This window comes from Erythrolamprus reginae, chromosome 1, assembly GCF_031021105.1.
Source record: "Erythrolamprus reginae isolate rEryReg1 chromosome 1, rEryReg1.hap1, whole genome shotgun sequence".
In the NCBI taxonomy this organism is placed as follows: Eukaryota; Metazoa; Chordata; class Lepidosauria; order Squamata; family Dipsadidae; genus Erythrolamprus; species Erythrolamprus reginae.
Window position 1 is genome coordinate 385,490,440 of NC_091950.1, and position 19,718 is coordinate 385,510,157.

The 19,718-nt window shown below is 36.8% G+C and overlaps 1 protein-coding gene across 3 annotated transcripts in view; it reads right to left on the reverse strand.

Moving 5' to 3' along the window:
- PUS10 (pseudouridine synthase 10) overlaps window positions 1–19,718 on the reverse strand; it is a 28,161-nt gene that overhangs the window by 8,109 nt on the left and 334 nt on the right. The window contains exons 2-16 of one of the 3 annotated variants that reach the window (XR_011557541.1): window positions 18,463–18,644; window positions 16,711–16,847; window positions 14,739–15,005; window positions 13,599–13,685; window positions 13,192–13,226; window positions 12,295–12,406; window positions 10,437–10,498; window positions 8,124–8,169; window positions 6,863–6,927; window positions 5,228–5,313; window positions 4,327–4,452; window positions 3,719–3,775; window positions 2,418–2,494; window positions 1,908–1,963; window positions 1,001–1,135 (exon numbers count right to left, since the gene is read on the reverse strand). Coding sequence is in view for 2 of the 3 variants with exons in the window: in XM_070734790.1 (XP_070590891.1) it covers window positions 1,018–1,135; window positions 1,908–1,963; window positions 2,418–2,494; window positions 3,719–3,775; window positions 4,327–4,452; window positions 5,228–5,313; window positions 6,863–6,927; window positions 8,124–8,169; window positions 10,437–10,498; window positions 12,295–12,406; window positions 13,192–13,226; window positions 13,599–13,685; window positions 14,739–15,005; window positions 16,711–16,836 (1,320 nt within the window). In the remaining variant the exon portion in view is untranslated. The remainder of the gene's footprint in view (window positions 1–1,000; window positions 1,136–1,907; window positions 1,964–2,417; window positions 2,495–3,718; window positions 3,776–4,326; window positions 4,453–5,227; window positions 5,314–6,862; window positions 6,928–8,123; window positions 8,170–10,436; window positions 10,499–12,294; window positions 12,407–13,191; window positions 13,227–13,598; window positions 13,686–14,738; window positions 15,006–16,710; window positions 16,848–18,462; window positions 18,645–19,718) is intronic. The other 2 variants (XM_070734790.1, XM_070734791.1) reach the window with 2 other exon arrangements.

Consider the following 19,718-nt stretch of genomic DNA (forward strand, 5'->3'; position numbering starts at 1 on the left):
GGGTTTTTTTCCTGCTTTTCTGTTGATAAAGACTTTTGGTTTTCCTTCTATCGTATGGTGTGTGTCTTTCTGGACTAATTACCCTGTAATTACGGGCAGTTGGGACACGCCGGCAGAACACCGCCCGACCACACTGCTCTCCCATTTTGAGACTGTCAGAAATCACTACCCCTAAATCCTTCTCTTCTGAAGTTTTTGCTAAAACAGAACTGCCAATACCATACTCAGATTGAGGATTCCTTTTCCCCAAGTGCATTATTTTACATTTGGAAACATTAAACTGCAGTTTCCATTGCTTTGACCATTTATCTAGTAATGCTAAATCATTTACCATATTACAGACGCCTCCAGGAATATCAAACTTATTGCACACTTTAGAGTCATCGGCAAACAGGCAAACCTTCCCTACCAAACCTTCCCCTATGTCACTCACAAACATATTAAAAAGAATAGGACCCAGAACAGACTCTTGTGGCACACCGCTTGTAACCTGTCTCTGCTCAGAATACTCGTCATTAACAACTCTCTGATGTCTATGCTTCAGCCAGCTGCAAATCCACTGAACTATCCAGGGATTAATGTATTTCTACAGAAAATAGCTGGTCCAAAGGATGGCACAAGTAAATATCCCCAATGCCTTTTATGGCTTGGGCCTTGTATAATCTCCCCCCCCCCCCAATGTACACAGAGCAAGACATTTTTTGCTAATTCTGTTAAACACTTTATTATAACACCTCTCGTCCTAGAGTAACTTGTTCATTAAATAACCCAACATGATATATGCATTATCCATCTGCACAGAAACGTTTTACAGAAAGTAACTTCTATACTGTCAATGTCACACTTCTGAAAAATATTACACTCAAAGCCATTGCATGAATTCTGTGGTTTTCTACTAAAAAGGTACCGTAATTTTCATCTTGTGTTTGATAAAAGCTTAATAAGATGGGGATTGCAAAAATCTACAGGATTTAAAAACGAGCAAACAAATGATAAATACCACCCCAGACATGCAACCTTCATAGAGTCTAGGAACGTAATGTCTTCCTTTTGGATCACTTTCTTTGTCCATATTAAGGCACTGTAGGACTTGGTCTTCTCTTCTTCCCCTTCTTTCATGTGTACAATGGCCTCTCTGGAATTAAAAACAAACAACAAATTAGAACAGCTACCAATCTACGATGGGCAGAAGATGTTTCATCAGATATTAGATGGGGGAAATGTCTCCTCCTCCATCCTGCAGCATATCTCTGATGTTAAAAGTAGAAAATCTGCTGTAGCAGAGGATTCCCCAAAATCTGCAATCTGTAATATAAGGACCTTTGAAATATGGTACTTGATCAGGAAATCAATAAAATATGCTGGTCATTTGAAAAACAGAAGCAAAATTCCCAACTCATATTTGTGATCAAATACATTATAGACCTTTATATGATATTGTGTTACTGGTTTTATTGTTATTCTTTTCTCATTATTATTAAATTTATAATCATTCTAATGTAAGCATGGAAAGGCAGTTAACAAGTACAAAACTCAACTAATCAAAATAGTAAAATCAAAACTAAAATAGGGACAGCTGAAATCAGTTTAACCGTTAAAAGTTTGAAAAGAGATGTATTTCTGCTATATTCCTATTCCCCACTGAGAAGTGGATATCAAATGTACTGCCCCAGGGAATCTATACTGTTGCCTGGAAGCCCCTCAGCATAGCCCTCACCATTTCACAGATCAATTAGCTACTTTAAAAAAGTCTCTTCTGATGATTTCAGTAAATTTTGTAGATTATGCCAGTGCCAGGAAAAAATGAGATGATTCCATTTTTCCATGGGAATATGCTAAAAAAAACCCTCACATTGAGGTGGGTTTTTTTTAAAAAAAATCCTGTTTATTTAACAAATTCAACTAACCTGTTGACAAGTTGTAAATCACGAACTTGGACTTTGTCTGAAGAACTGTTGATCCTCTAAAAGTGTTTTTTTAAAGAAAAATAGTAATTATATGTGATTATTTTGCAATTAAAATCTGATCGTAAAACATTTATTAAAAATGGGTAGATAAAGCACTATACTCTTAATTAGCTGAACAAGGAGTACCGTGTCGATTCCTGAACATCATCAAATAATTCTTGCTATATGAGTTATGAAATCAGTAATGTGTGTATATACAATTTAAATACTAAGGTAGGATGTGTACATCATTAAGATGATAATGTATAAAATTACTACGATAGCTTTCTTTCTCCATGGAGTTTAGGGTCAATTTTTCATCTGGCCACTTTTTAATAACATCCAAGAGGAGATCATATTAGTCTCCATATAATTTAGCTTTATAGGTAATTTTGCAAGAAAATCTCTGATTCATTGCCTTCATCCCAATCTATATGACAATGGTTATAGATCAACCTTCAAACATTATACCTGTTGAAGCTCCTTCATTTCTACTGTAGCCAACTGGACTTTCCGAGGATTAACCAGTTCAACTGCAAAGGGCCTTCCTATGAACAATGGTATAATCATGATGGTGGCAATCAAGAAAGATGGGAAGAAAACAAAAATAATATTATAAACTAGTTTTCAGATTTAGACATGAGCGAACAAGAAAATTGACAATTGAAAAATATCCATTTCCAGCAAACTATATAAAAATATATCAAGATGTAAATTCACAAAGGGAAAAACTTAGTACATGCTTAGGTTTATTAATATCTCAAATGCCTAAAATTAAAATAAGGTGCACCAGATGAGGTGCAAATCATTAGATCAGTTATAAAAAACCTAGGAGGAACTAGTTTTATTTAAACCTCAGACACAACAAAGTGTTGGTGCTATATGTATATGGTACTATATGGACGAATACCAGCAGATGACATGGCTCCCCAAATCAATCAACATTACCTTGGACCTCAACCATCTTGCAGTGTGTGCCTCTCCATTCTTTCTTCATACTCTGGGTCCTTGGTTTCCAAATGAGATGCAAAAGTTTCCACAGTCTGCGTTGATTTGGGAAGCCATGTCAATTGCTGGTATTCATCCATTCTGCTTCATTAAATGCAGGGTTAAAGCAGACGTCTACTGGAGATTTTGGAGCACTGCATGCTTCCATCCGCATATGAGCTTTATGGGGATGGTGACTTAAATTTTCCAGCAGGACTTGTCACCTGCCCACACAGCCAAAAGCACCAAAACCTGCTTCAATGACCGTGGGATTATTGATGGGCCAGAAAATTCACCTGACCTGAACCCCAAAGAGAATCTATGGGCCACTGCCAAGAGAAAGGTGAGAGACATGACATGGAACAATGCAGAAGAGCTGAAGGCCACTAATGAAGCATCCTGGTTTTCTGTAATACATCAGCAGTGCCACAGACTAATAGTGTCCATGCCACGCCGCATTGAGGCAGTAATTGCTGCAAAAGGGGCCCAATTGCTAATAATTTTCAGAAGTTTGATATTGTTCTACGTACAATCTTTTTTTTATTGATCACGTCTAATATTCTAATTTTCTGAGATGGGGGATTTTGGGTTATCATGAGCTGTACCCCATAATCATCACAATTATAACAAATCACGGCTTGAACTATCTTGCCTTGCAAGTTATGAAAACCTCTCATATACTAAGTTTCACCTTTTAAGTTACATTACTGAAATAAGTGGCCATTTGCATGATATTCTAATTTTTCGAGTTTTACCTGTAGGGTATTTTCAAGTGTTGAACTTACCATTGCCTAATGTTCTCACATCCACATCTTCCCTTCCAGAAGATGAAAAATTAAAACCTTAAAAACAGGAGAAAGAAACATTAACTGAATTTGGAAATTCACATGTAAGCTACGTTTTTCAGCATGAGCAAGGCGAATCAGAGTTTAGTTCTACTTCAGGGGTGTCAAACTCAAAGCCGGGGGGCTGGATCTGCCCTGCAGGATGCTTAGATCTGGCATGTGGGACCACCCTGGAAGGATCGGCTCATGGTGCCTCTGCCAGAAACAACAGAGCTTGGGAGGGCCATAGAAACAACAGAACTTGGGAGGGTTGCAGGCGGCCATATCAGGCAAAAATAGAGGTTGGAAGCCCTTTTTCGCTGGCAGAGTGCTCAGGGTGCCATAGGCGCCCCCGACATGAGTGACATTGAGCTGGCCATACCCACCCCAGCCATGCCCACCCTAGCCGCCTGAAGTCAAACACAATCCTGATGCGGCTCTCAATGAAATCAAGTTTGACACACCTGCTCTACATTGAACAGATACTGGGTCACTTGCCTACACAATTTTCCTGCATTTTTCATTATGCATAATTTATTTAAAGTAAACATATGTAAGAGCACGCTCACTATCTGCTTTGAAGGCAACCATGAGATGCTCCAAGATCAATTCTTCTACAGATGATTCCATCTTCCTCTCTCCATCTATAATCCAGGGAGTCTGAGGTAAAGTTCTTGAATATTTATTATATCTTCCTATTTCAAAAAGTAACAGAGAAGAGAAAAAATGTGCAATGATATTTATTAAGTCTTAGTTCAGCAAAATTATTACAAATAAAAACATTTTACTAGAAGTTGAGTGTATAAAAAAAGAAGTCACTATCATAAAGCATGTATTAGAAGATCCCTAAAGAATTGCTCCTTAAGCCACTTCTTCCTCATGGCTTGAGCAACAAAGACCATAACATAAGCTTTGAAAACATACATACCAGCTAGTTGATCTATTGTGATATGCAGCACATCACATATTAAGATTGTTTCCGCCTACTTTGGTGGAAAACAACTGGATGAATATTTGCATTTCATCTAATTATTCTGATCTAATTATTTCCCAAGATGTCCAATGACATTAGTTGTCAAGTAAGTACAATCCTGACCTAAGAAAAACTGCCAAATATAAATTCCACTTCCTAATAGCCCATTTAATGAGAAATAGACTGTTATTTGAAAAAACAAATTCTCACTTGAAGTCAAATTTATATATTCTGAATATCAATCTCCTTCAATACAGTTGAATGCCATGAAAAAAAGGATCACTTTTTAAACATTTTCTCAATGGCTAAATCATTTCTCAATGGCCGTACCATCATACGTCCCCATAGAACAGAATGTTTCATATAATCACATGGGTTTCTATCCTAATAACAACTGAGTGGCCTTTTCCTATTAAGCAAAGGGCACCCTTGTCCAGTAACCTTAAAAAGGAATGATCCTTATCAACCTCTATTAAAGGAAAAACATTTATTCTCACCAGCCACAAAAATGGCACCATTGTTGCATTGAATGTCAACTGCTGTGCAAGGAGTTTTAGGTGAACTTGGAGGAAATGTATAGTTCCTGTATTAAGGGAGATATGAAGGGCAATTCACTAGAGAAAAATTGAAGGAAAAGTTAAACATTGTGCAAAATAAATAGATATGAGTATCCAAAAAAACCTTTTTTTTACAAATATTTAAAAAACATTTTATAATGTAAATAATCTTAAATACAGCAATATTGTATCTAAGAAATAGAAGCAGGTGAAAAATTATGGTAATTGATAACTTTGATAATACAATACTTAAAATCAGAGAAATTTGAGTAGGCCAGGAAACACCTGTAGCCCATCACTACACGCAGCAAGTCCTTCATTCTTCATTGCTAACCACAATGTTTCATTCATCTTTCTTAGAAGGAAAGAAGGAAGATCTCCTTCCTAGCATTTCTATAGCATTACAGTGATCATTTTTACAAAGATACCTGCAGTATCTTTATTCTCCCATTACTCGCCAGTATACTCAGCCACAAGGACCAATTTTACATCACTCTATTGATTCAACTCCCTCAAATGCATAAGATTGCAAAGTTCTACACAGAGCATGCAATAATCACTGGATATTAAATGTTAGCTTGAACAATTGACAAATGCCTAAACTGCTACCGTGATTCCTGATGCCCAGATTCATAGTTTTCATAGTCATGATTTATTCTTTTTTTTTTAAATACCGCAGCACAGATTCCGGTTTTATTTACCATTTTTTATCCTCATGTCAACCTCCCATCATCATGGTCTTCAATATTTTTAGGTCTGCTCTTTTTATGTCAGATGTGTGATGTGTGAACCTGTTTTAGTTTTTAACTGTGGGTTTTTTAGAATACAGTTTTATGTAGATTTCTAATATGTTGTAAGCTGCCCTGAGTCTCAGGAGAAGGACGACATAGAAATAAAATTAATTAATATTAGAGCTGTTAATCTCAGTTTGTATTTTTTTTTTACTTTATGTTGGCTGAATATGGAAATAAAGATACTATTAAAAAGTTTGCAACACTGCTGCCAAATCTTTCTAGTTGTTCATGAGCCTCTGATAATTTCATATCTACAAATTTACAACTAGAAATCATCTGCAAATCTAATAATAATTCCTTCAATTTCATTTTTATATTTTTTATAAAGTTATTGAATAGTGCTGGGCCAAGGAAACAGCTCTGGAAAGCCTACCTGATTGGGGGTTTTTTAGGTTGATGAAGAACTACATATGAATACCCCTTGGATATAGCTATCTAACTGGTTGCAAATCTACCAATCCGAAATACTAATTAGCACATATTTATTCTGTTTGCAAAGCAAACATGAAAGAGCTTCTGAAACTATTCATTTCAAGCACGCTACATCAATAGTTTTCTGCTGCTGTATCACAAATCACTATCATAAAAAATACAAGGTTAGTTTTATTTTCCTGTGATTAAAAAAACTATGCTGATTGCTGATAAAAGCACTATTTTCTCTGTCTGCTAACATGCCGTTTGACTATCTTTGTGTTATGAAATTCTCCTTCCCTCCCTCCCTCCCTCTTCCCTCTTCTCTCCCTCCCCCACTTTGTGTAAAATAAACTCAGGAGTTACTTACTGGTGAAACTCTTCTTCATCAATCATATCCAAAGCTTTTACCACAGCCATTCTGGTGAAGATTGACTATACAGAAAAGTAAAATATTACTCGAGTTATCAGACACTGCAAACCATATTCTATTTGATTTATTTTAGCCAAGCAGGAAGCCATTTTTCAATGGCTTATCTTGTTTGTTGCTTCCTTATTTTGTTCTAAGCTTAGTGTTTTATTAAAAAATAAAAGTTTTACATCTGAGTAGAGACTTAGGTTTTAAAAATTCTAACTTCAGACAGTTTTGGGTACCAACCTTACCACATATTACCTTGGAAATATGTGCCTCCCCATACTTTATTCATGTTTATTTTTATTATTTCTTTCTATTCAATAGTATCTGATTTTCAGACACTGCCAAAATAAGTCCCTTCAGTTATTTTGGCAAGATTTTTCAGAAATGTTTTGCCATTGCCTCCTCCCTAGGACTAAAGAAGTGACTTGCCCAAGGCCACCAGTTGACTTCATGGCCAAGGTGGAACTATTGGTAGAACTCACAGCCCCCCAGTTTCTAGCCTGATATCTTTACCACTACTCCAAACTTTACTTAAGTATTAAGAATTTGCTTAAGTATAAAGCTTAAGTATTCATGCTTGGAAGGGGGGGACGACGATTTGTTGCACTAGTAAAAGTAAGATATATTTCATCTCCTTTGGGAAAACACTCTACACTTCTGCTGGCACAGTGAAAAGACAGATTTGCACTAAAACTACTTTTGAGAAGCTGCAATAAAAAGTCTTTTTGCATTTGAATAACAAACGGAGCTGCCTAGCAAAAGAAGAAAAAAGGTGGGGTCCACAAATGCTGCATTTATAAGACAGTTTAAAACAAAAGATTTGTATTTGCTCTATCACCTTTTTCAAACCATGTACAAGGGACAGCTAAGCCTACTCAAAGACTGGGGTAGAAGTGAAGTCTGATCTCATGTCCTAACCAGGAAAAGTCTTATCTTAACTTCAGACACCACAGTCTAATTTACTAACTGTTAATTGATAAAATTGATTGATAATAGATTAATATTAGATGAAATTGAATAATAGTCTGATAATTGATGAAAACTATGAAACTATTGATAATTGATTGAATTATGAACTCATAGACGCCAACCTCTCAACTCTTAACTGGCAAACTCTTCTCCAACTGTAACACTATCAATGACCTCTATAAAACTGCCTAAAGAGATTTTGGAGCACAGGTATTGCTAACTGTATAACATTAAAGTTACTTACCTGTTTATTTTTTGCTGGTTTAAAGCAGCTTGGACACACTGAAGCTCTGAATGAAAACAACAAAAATCAGTCTAATATCTTTTAAAAGGTGATTACATTTTCTACCAGACAGATAATGAATACAATAGTATAAAGTTTTATATTTTCCAGTGTCAAAACATTAAGAACGATCACCAAGAAGGTAGATATTTTTGAAAACACCTTTCCCATCTCTATCTAGTCAGGCAACTCTTGTTCCTTAGACTGTCTACCTTTGGCCATGGAACTGGAAGGCTCTGCTTCTCTGGCAGAACATCACTGCAAAGTTAAAGCCAATCTGAGGAGCTTTGTGTTATTGAGCTGCTGCTAACACTTGCTCAGGGATTAAAAAACTGAAGAGAAGAAGATTGTAGTATTTTCTATTGACTGGGAGATCAAAGGGATATATTCAAGCAAAATACAAGAATGAGACAATCAACTCAATTGGAGCTACTTAAAATCCCAGCTCAGGCCCTCACATTTCATTCTTGATTAGAAAAACTGATCATCCCACTTCACTCTCCAGATCTTGTGGGCTTTCTCTTATAAGTGGAAGACATTTCGTAGATGAATGGTAGAAGCAAGAGCGAGTAGAGTTACATTCTTACAGACTCCACTTTAATGGTTCTCCTGATACCAGAATCATGGGCTCGAAGGAGCATGTTAGAAACAGAGTAAATGATAACTGACTGCCACTTACTCTGTTGTTATCCCAATGTTTCCCAACCTTGGCAACTTGAAGATATCTGGACTTCAACTCCCAGAATTCCCCAGCCAGCATTGAAGTCCAAATATCTTCAAGTTCCCAAGGTTGGGAAACACTGTGTTATCTTAAGGCAGCGTTTCCCAACCGGTGTGCCGCGGCACACTGGTGTGCCGCGAGACAGGGCTAGGTGTGCCGTGAAGTTCCAGCTGGGCGGGGCGCTGCCGGTACTTCTGTCCAGGGACTCCCGCTCGCAGCTGTCCCTCGGCTCCTGCTCGATGCCGCGGTTTTCGGCTCTCCTGCTGGGCTCCAAAGAAGGAAGGCAGGAAGAAGGAGAGCTCCATTCTTCGCGCCTTTTTCCCGCCTTCCTTCTTTGGAGCCCAGCAGGAGAGCCGAAAACCGCGGCATCGAGCAGGAGCCGAGGGACAGCTGCGAGCGGTAGCCCCAGGACGGAAGTACCGGCAGCGCCCCGCCCAGCTGGAACTTCTCTGGCGTCGGCGGCAAGTGTCCTTTATGGCCCGGCGGGAGGGCACTGGCGGTAGGAGCGGGGGGGGGATGGCTGAAGCGGCCGCAGGCAGTCGTGGGGAGATAGCGGCGGTGAGAGGGAGCTCCAGGCGGCGAGAGGGAGCGCGCGCTCTCTCTCTCTCTCAGCTGACTGCAAGCGGGAGCCCTGACGGTGGCGGTTGGACGTGCTGCTGGACGCCGTACATGCTGGCGCTGCGGGCCTGGCATATACGGTGTCCAGCACCACGTCCAGCTGCCGCCGTCAGGGCTCCTGCTTGCAGTCAGCTGAGAGAGAGACATATAAGAGAGGCAGAGAAAGAGAGACAGAGCAAGAAAGAGAGACAGCAAGAGAAGCAGAGAAAGAGAGAGAGAGAAAGAGAGACATAGCAAGAGAGGCAGAGAGAAAAAAAGAAAGAGAGACATAGCAAGAGAAAAAGAGAGACTTAGCAAGAGAGGCAGAGAGAGAGAGAAAGAGAAAGAGAGATAGCAAGAGAGGCAAAGAGAAAGAAAGAGACATATAGCAAGACAGTGAAAGAGAGAGAGAGAGCAAGAGAGAGAGAAAAAAGCAAGAAAGAGATAGCAAGAGAGACAGAGAGAGAGAGAGCAAAGAAGAGAGAAAGACATAGAGGAAGGGAAGGAGGGAGAGAGAAAGAGAGCAAAAAAGAGAAAGAAAGAAAGAGGGATGGAGAGAGAGAAAGAAGGGAAGGAAGGAAAAGAGAGAAAGAGGGAGAAATAGAGCGAAAGGGAGGAAGAGAGAGGGTTTTTTTGTCCAAACTTTTCTTTAGCCCGCCCCCTGCCCCCCCGCTCCGCCCCCCCTTTCAATGTTCCCCAGGATTTTGAAAATATGAATAATGTGCCGCGGCTCAAAAAAGGTTGGGAAACACTGTCTTAAGGAATGCAACCCAAGCATTATGTAGGGCGTCTAGCCCTCAGCAGCAACATTATCAGAACAAAACAGCTTGTCTATGAGCTATTTGAAAAAGTAGCTTGCTCAAGGTATCTCCAATATTGGAGAAGGACCTAGAATGTTCAGCCAATACCATCTGTCTCTCCTCTCATAAAACATTAGTTGTTTTATTGCTACTTACAGGAAACAGCAATCTTCATCTGTCTCTGGATGAGCAAATACAACACTCACTTCAAACAGGCTCTGAATCACAAAGATAGAAGAAGTTAGTTTTTTATTGCTACTGATTTCTTCCATATCACTTTTTTCTTCAATAGATTGAATTAAGTTTGTCCAATCATCTGAAGCCTATCATCAAGAATAGATTTGATGTAACTAATATTAAACAGGAACTGTATTTGCTGCTCAGCAAATACAAAATGTGAGTAACAGATTCAAGTTCTTAAAGCATATGCATGAGGTAGTGATCCACACAAGGCCCTCAGACATACAACCGTACATGTTAAAGACATGTATACAACTGCAGATGTTAAAGAGCAGATCAGCTGTATTATTCATATTGGCATTAAGAAATAGGCATATTTCTTGGATACATTTCTGAGAATTTTCTGCAATAATCACTGGATATCTTCAGTGTTTGTGGATGGTTCCATTTCATTCCCTTTTACCCCTCCAAAAAAAATCAAAATAATTTTAAATATACCAAAAAACCATAAAATACCAGCCAGAATATGAAACCCTGGTCTACAGTTGGCTTAATAATTTGAATTGGTTCAAAGTTTTAATCATAGTTCCTGATTCTGACAAACCCAAATTATCTTACTCTTTATGAAAGAAATTTGGGTTTAACTGCTCCCTCCTACCATTATAAAAAGAGAAGAAACTATACTGTGGGTATTTGGGTTATTTATCAACTGTTCTTTATTTAAAAGTTTTGCAACCAGAAAATGTGACAAAACAATAGGAAAAGGCAATGCAAGCATGGTAAGCCAGGCTAAACAATTTTAAAAGCAAAGAGAAATGAAATTTTGACCTGGTACCAAGATAAATGTAACATTAGCACAAATTTCATGACTGAGCATTCCATAATATAATATCAAAGGCTCTTCTGTCCATTACATAATGGGACAAAAGATACTTTGAAAAAAAAATATCCCTAATGAAGTCATGTAAATTGTAACACTTCAAAACAAATTTCTTTTACAAACAGCTAAGTATTGCTGAAATTAATTATTTGCCTGAACTTTGGAACCAGGGTGTGAAATATTCTAAATAAATCAATGGTTCAGGATATTAAAAATATTCAGTATATTAATGAATAAAATTCAATCGACACAAAGTGGAGATTTTCAGCTTCATAATCTTAGAAGTGCAAAATTATGGAGGCAATAAGCAATGGCTTATTCCACTACTGTTCCATTTTAGTTTTACATTTGTATATTTGTTAAGCAAGGGTTGTTTAAAGATGTGACTGCAGATTTCAATTATATTCCCAGATTAGAAATTTATCAACATACAAAGGCTTATTTAGTAGAGCATACAGAAAAAAATATTATTATTATTTTTAAGTGAGAGTGTCAGTCTGGCTTTAAAGTCTTGAGGTAACTGTATGCCTTTGCTCTTTGGTTATAAACTAGATCTGCACTGACCAAAATTAATCTTTGTGATAGCGGCATAATACTGCATTTAAAAACCAAATTGAGGGGTTTTTTGTATAATATAAAAAGTTATTTTCATGTTGTTTTTTTGTATTTTTTTCTCTATACATCTTTCTTCCGTAAATTAAGACAATGTATATTTTTAAAGGCAGGCAAAAGTTAATAAAATTAAAATTATCAATGAAGAAAATTTACTCTGCACCAGAAATATTGTCTTATCAGGGGAAAGGATTCTGTCCTTTTTTTGTCCTTAATATGCTACTTATATTTAGAAAAGGCATTCAGTTACACGAAAGCCCATCTGCAGACTGCAGTGTGAAACTAGCACAGCCAAAATACAGGTTGCATCGGGTAATGGGGAGGTAGTGTTGCAAAAGGTACCTTTCCATCAGCAGGGACTCCCAACTCCTCCAAGAACAGGGGATGGATAAGCCATTTATAAGCTTCTTTCAGCTGAACAAACTCATCTTTTCCAATTGACAAGCCCTGTTTCCTAAATTATAAAAAAGACAGTGTTTTCTGAAGTACCGTATGTATAATTGGGGTAAAAAAATAAACTGACACATATTTTTACCATCTCAATAAATTCTTCTGTAATCCATCCCACTTCAACATACTTTACTCCTATATTCCCCACAACAATCCTGGAAAATGTGTTGGACTAAGAGAGTGACTGGCCCAAGGGCAGTCAACTGGTTTTATGGCTACAGGGGAACTAGAACTGACAGTGTCCTGCTATATAGCCTGATGCCTTATCCACTAGACTAAAGTGACTATTAATCTATTATAATCCAGAAATCTAAAAATAAGTATAAGAATAATAAGAATACAGTACAGAACTGGCAACATCCTTCACACTTGCCAGAATCACAGTAGAAACGCGCTGACTTGTGATGGATTACCCAGGACCAGTCATAGCTTTGCCCATTTAAGTATACTATAATCATGTGCCAGCAATCAGATGGCACGTGACTTAATCAAGGTCACTCTTTCAATCATAATTAAATCATTTCAATCATATGAAATGATGGCAAAGTGGTTAGAATGCAGTACTACAAGCTACTTTTACTGACTGCTGGCTGATTGCAATTTGGTTCAAATTTCACCAGGCACAAAGTTGACTCAGTCGTTCTGAGGTGGATAAAATGAGGACCCAGATTGTTGGGGGCAATATGCTGACTTTGTAAACCACTTAGAGAGGGCTGTAAAGCACTGTAAAGTGGTATATAAGTCTAAATGCTATTACGGTCCTTAAGATTGTCTGTAGAATATACTCACCCCATTTCTTCTTTCACCAGCAGCCATGCTGCATGCTTTACATAGAAAAAAGTAGGGAAACAAAAGAGATGAAACATGAGAAAGAAAGAGCATTTTTTTTCTCAATAACTGGCTGAAAATACCTTGACTAAGTTTTCTCTACTTTTCATAAAAATCAAGGTTTGTTTGATACATAGGGTGAACTTTGGTCAAAGTATTTCTGCCATTCCCAAGTAAAATGCTAAACTTCAAATCAATCTAACCCAAACTGCTGGTAGAGATTTTCCACTTTGCTCCATCATCGATCCACTATCTTGGCCAACTACTGCCAATCCATGTTGTTGAAAAAATAAATTTCCCAGCATGCAAAACATGTAATATGTAAGGTCAATTTGAAACAGAAATAAAAATATCAGCAAAATACCCACCTCTCTGACTGAAAGTTGTGGTGGGAACGACACTGAAAACACAAAACTGGAAAACTGATATTCAGAAGAATTAATCTTATGGCATACCTGAAAAATATAGATTTATTTAAAACATTCATTTACCATATTTCAACTCATTTCCCTAGAGCAAATTACTTCATACAGGGAAATCCTGAAAACTGTTTGAGTAATATTATTTACAAAATAATTCTGTTTGTAGAGATAGTATTTTTTACCTTAGAATATATGTGTTGGTTCTTTCAGTTGATTCTTTCAGTACCTATTACCTAATTGCTTCTCACCATTTTGGCTTTAGTATTGGGGCAAAAACTTACATCACTCCAAAAATGTCTCACCACAACCAATTCAGAGGTTAAACAGATTAACCAAACCTGGCAGGAGGACTACAAATATTGTTCTTGCAAAATATTGTTTAGTGCAAGACAAAAAACAATTGGGAAAAAAATCAACAACTTAGATACACAGTTGCCTTAGAGAACAACAGGAACATATTTAATTATACTGATTTTTGCCCATTCTAGAAGTTTCATTTCCACAGCAGTTGATGTTGTATTCTTTTAGTATTCTTCTATATCCCAAAAGATGCTTGAGCAACCAAAAAGAGTGAGAAAAACCAGCTGGTTGAGGAATACTGATCATGTAGAAGCTATTAAATGGTGACTCAGACACTGAATCTGAGCCTGTAAAGTAGGAGCCGCAACAATCAGAATCTATAAAATTGCCATTCTGGAAGAATACTTCACCCAAGGAAGCCTGTGCTTCCTGGTGCTTACCAGCTTAGAGAACACAAGTAGGTCCTAAATTAGGAAGGAGGAAGTCCCTGGAATAACTTAGACGAAGAAAAATCTAAGGCTACAATGGAGTTCTAAATTTTCCTAAATGAATTACTTGCTTAGAATTATCCAAGATACTGTAACTGCAGTAGAACTAATAATTGTTGTCTAACTTTTTGTCCACTTGTCTGGGAGCAATGATATTTACTCTCAGATAGGTAGGAGCAACAAAATGTTCAGTGAAATCATATATGAACACTAGCTATATTTACAATAATATTGTATGCCACATTTGTTTTTATCTTTTAAAAGGTTAAAAATAAAGCTCCACAGGGCTGACACTTACAGCTTTGACAAAGTCTATTTCACAAAGATCCTGTAGTATTCCCAAACATATATTGCACACAACTGGATTTAGGTTTTCAACTGCTGGAGTATTATTTCCATCACTGTCCATGTCGTTTAGCTCATGGCTTCCATTTGGCTTTTGATCTTTAATCCCATTAGCATTTTCCAGTTTTATCTTTTTACATGGGGGATTAGCTATTTCACAAGATAATATATTTTCATCATCTTTCTTCTCCAGAAACTTGCACAGTCCATGAAATAAATCCTGATGGATCAAAAAACAAAACAAAATAGAAATCTGTCAATACGGTTTTGTGTTCAACATGGGAAAACAGCACCAAGTTATTATTAAAAGGATGTGTCAGACTGAAAGCTACAGGTTCTGTTTATCTGCACAAAAGTTTAAACAAAACTAATGTCAGGTAATCAGTGATCTTGTAAAGTAAATTTAAAACCAGTGAGTTTTAGTTTTAAGTAAACCTGCATTGGATTAGGCTGGGAATCATAATACGAACACTGAGAAGAATGAATGCTCTAGTTCGCCATTACAGAATATCACAATTTTGGGTGTATACTTTTGTGCAGGTGACAATAAAAGAGAGGTGAGAAAAAAATAAACTGAAAGGCATCAAGTAAGCCATAGCTGAGTCTGACAGCAGAGATTCTTATACTATGTTTAGTAAGATTTATTTATTCTTAGGAAATTCTCCAAAAGTATTTTGAAAAAAAACCCCACGTCTGAGATAAAAAGTTGACAGTAAAAAAAAAAGGTATTATGCTTGATAGACCATTGGTCTAAATCAGCATAAAGCAGCTTCATATTCCAGCTTCACATTTGCTGGATGAAATGTCTAAAATGCTGAATAGAATAAGACTGAAACTGCTAAAAGAAGCAGCTAACAATGGCATCATTTTTAATCAGTGCCTGAAACAATCACAACAAAAAAGAAAGTTATGAAGTGCAGAGGATTGAAAAACAAGTCTTTTTTTCTCTCTCTCTCTTCTCATAATTTTACCTACCTACCTTATATTTTATGTACTTACCTTTTACTCTCTGTAATGTACAAATATATATAATTGCTGTTATAATATGCTGATATATATATCATATTATGTATAATACAAGATTTTCCCTCATTGTGTATCCCTCCCCTTTTTCCCTTCCTCTCATCTTCTTTCCCTTCCCCTTTTTAAACTATTCATACTCAATAAACTATTTAAAAAAGAAAAAAGAAAAATAAGTCTGAGGCCTGCAGATGATAAAAAAGACCAGCAGTATTTAGAAGATAAAAACAAATTAACAAATAGAACCTTCAGAGAAGACTAAATGGCTTAATAACAAATGAGCCGGGGTGGCACAGCACGTAGAGTACTGTACTGCAGGCCACTGAAGCTGACTGTAGATCTGTAGGTCAGCGGTTCAAATCTTATCACTGGCTCAAGGTTGACTCAGCCTTCCATCCTTCCGAGGTGGGTAAAATGAGGACCCGAATTGTGGGGGAAATATGCTGGCTCTGTTAAAAAGTGCTATTGCTAACACGTTGTAAGCCGCCCTGAGTCTGAGGAGAAGGGCGGCATAAAAATTGAATAAATAAATTGAATAAATAAATAGCCAAATTCCTACACAGACCTAACTCTAAAAATTAGTCACAAATGGGACACTACAGATTTTAATCACTTTCAGTTTATAAATCTATTGGCTTCATGATATGCTTGGTCATTTTCTTTGGCTGGATTCTGATTTTTTTTTTTAGCATTCTCATCTCCTTTCCCTATTCAGGATCCCTAGCACAACATAATAAATAGTACTGCTTGCATCTCTTCCTTCACTGTGAAAATCTTTTGGATCCTGTTCACTTCAAATCTCCTTTCAACCCTCAGGAAAGATGCTATGAAAAGAGGTGTGACTAAGATGGAACACTTCATGAAAATAATTCTCATCAACATTATACATTCTAACTTAATCAAACCTTATGTGGTTGTCTGTAGGAAGTCTGTAATCCTACACCACAGAATCTGAAAATACAGCGGGGGCAGGTTCCAGAATTCAGTAACATTTGAGCAACAGGTCTGTCTTTTTCTGCCAGTACAACCATGCTGATGAAGCCTGTATATAGGGGGGAAAGTTATTTATAGAATCATTACAATAACTACAATGGAAAGAGGAACAAGGACAGACCATAGTTCACTAATTGTACATGTGCTACTTGCAGTTCTTCCTTACCCCCACAGTCAAAAGACTATATTAAGCTTAATTGAGAAAAGATCTGACAATAAACGGAAGGTTCCTTTGTTTCTAAGAAAAATCATGATAACAAACATTTAGAAAGGACAAATTAACAGAGAAGATATGGAACTAACAATTTATTAGTTCTGCATAATAAAAATACTTATTCCAGGATGATCTATACTTAAGGTCTTCTAGCAGTGTACTCATCAAAAAGGTAATCTAATCCAACCACATGCTGCTGATTGTCCTGTTCTACTGCCTTCCATCGTTCCCAACATTATAGATTTGTACATCTTTTGCACAAAATATCAAAATAATTATAATATTGCTATTATTATATTTCATCTCACCTTTTAAATATATAATTCAAGGCAACTAATTAATCTAAATCAAATATTCCTATTTTCTCCGCAACAAATCTTGTGAAATGGATTGGACTGAGAGTCACTGGGCAAAGTCACCCAGCAAGCTTTCATAACCAAAGGAAGCCTTCAATTTAGTCTCCTGGTTTCTAGGCCAACACCTTAACCATAAGATTCATGGATGCCAAGTGTATCAGTGGTTATTGAAACGGATGTGCCGCTTCTGTTGGTTGAGACAGACAGGATTCCCTTGAGTACCATTTGTTGGGGGTCAAGGGAAAGGGGGGGGGGGTTGCCTTCTCTTTCTGCTCAAGATCCCCATGTATACTTGGTGGGCCACTGTGTGACACAGAATGTTGGATTTGATGGGCTTTGGCCTGATTCAGCATGGTTCTTCTTATGTTCTTATGTTCTTATAGGTAGTGTGAGCTCAGTCATTTGTGTCTCAAGTGAAAATTTGAATCTTGGTTTTGATTTCTCTTCTTTCATTGCAATTTGCTGATGTTTAAGATGTCAGTGTGTAATCAATTCATTTCATCTTTTACTTGGTTTAGCTTTTCCATGTTCATGCTTTTTATATTTCATACAGTTTTATTTATTTATTTATATTTATAAGGGGGTAATTTATTTTATTTATTTTGATTTTTAGGGGGTAATGCGACTTTTTAGAAGATGCACTGTTGTGTCTTCCAATTATACATGTACAGCTCCAGTTCTTATCCAGTCAACAATTTATTTTTAAGCCAGACATTGATTTTGGGCTAGAAGCAAAATTCTGTTTTTTTGATATTAGTGCAATCCTAAACATTTTTTCTCTCAAGGGAAAATCTTTATTAACTTAAGAGTGATAAGGACTTCAGTTTAAGAATTATGCTATGCTTTATCTTAAGATAAAGGTTAAAAGATAAATGCATTTATCTCAGTCCTATTTTCTTACAATTATCTTTTTAAAAAATTATTCCATGTGTTCACATTTGAAGATATTTTTTTAAAAAACACAAACATATGCTCAGGTCTTTCTACTTTTGAGACTTTGTATTCTAATCTATTGAATTTCTAGTAATTAACAATGAAACTGAAAATCCTGCAAATGGATTTAGAGTACTGTAGTATATATAGTATATACTCACATAGATTCCAAATCTCAGTCTATGTGTCAGATTATAAAAGCAGGGTTGAAATGAATGAAATATATTTTCCTCTTGCCTCTTGAGTGTTGCTCAATGTTTGAGTCACAACTGTTTTGAAAGAATGTTTCTTAGTTACTTCCCAGCTGGGTCCAGTTTCCTACCTCAGCATAGTGATGCTGTTCCTGGATAGAATGAGCAAATAATGCTAGAAGTGAATGCCAAGAGAACATATTCTTAGCAGGGTCATCTAAGAAAGAAGTTCTTTCTAGCTCACCAGAAAAAGAAAAAACAAAAACAAGCAGGCATCTATATCAGGCAACAATTGATGCAGGAAGGTATTGGAAGTGGAAGACCACTGTAATGACAACAACAGTAGTGTCATTTAATATTGTGTGGAAGAATTCAATGGTAAACTATGTACATCTAGCACTGATATTACCAACTCCCCCCAGATATCAGAGTTGCCCCCACCCTCCTAGCCTTTCGTAAGCTCCTTAAAACCCACCTCTGTCGTCAGGCATGGGGGAATTGACACTTTCCCTCCCCCTAGGCTTATAAAATTTATGCATGGTATGCTAGTATGTATGATTGGTTTCTAAATTGGGGTTTTTTAATTAACTTAAATATTAGATTTGTTTACATTGTATTATGATTGCTGTGAGCCGCCCCGAGTCTGCGGAGAGGGGCGGCATACAAATCTGATTAATAAATAAATAAAATAAATTACCTGGGAGGGTAATTAAATGTCTGTAACCAAACGCAGAGACCACATAGTTCAATTCTGAGTAATATATTTTCTTCTATTGATAATGATAATAATAAAGCATGCCTCTATTTTTCCAAGAAAACCATACAGGTAGACAATATAAAGTGACTAACAATATAGTGCCAAATAACAGGTCCCTGAGGCTGGATGGATTTCAACAAACTACTGAGAAAGAGCTGAAGAGCAATTGTGTTCATAATGTGGCTAGATTAATGTTTTCAGAATATCTGATATTGGCATAAGGGAAAAGAAAATCTATGTAACTTGCATCCTCCCCTCGAATGTGATCGTATTATCTCGGAGAGTCCTACATCATGCAATGTATATTAATGGCAGTATATATTCCTGGAATATATACTGTAGTCAGCACTGCTAACATATATTAGCGAGCATGCAAATCGCAGAAAAAACCATGACTTATTTCCGAATAATACGCATTGGCAAATGCTGGCTCTATTCCTTTATGTTGGTACAAGAAATCAAAGAATCA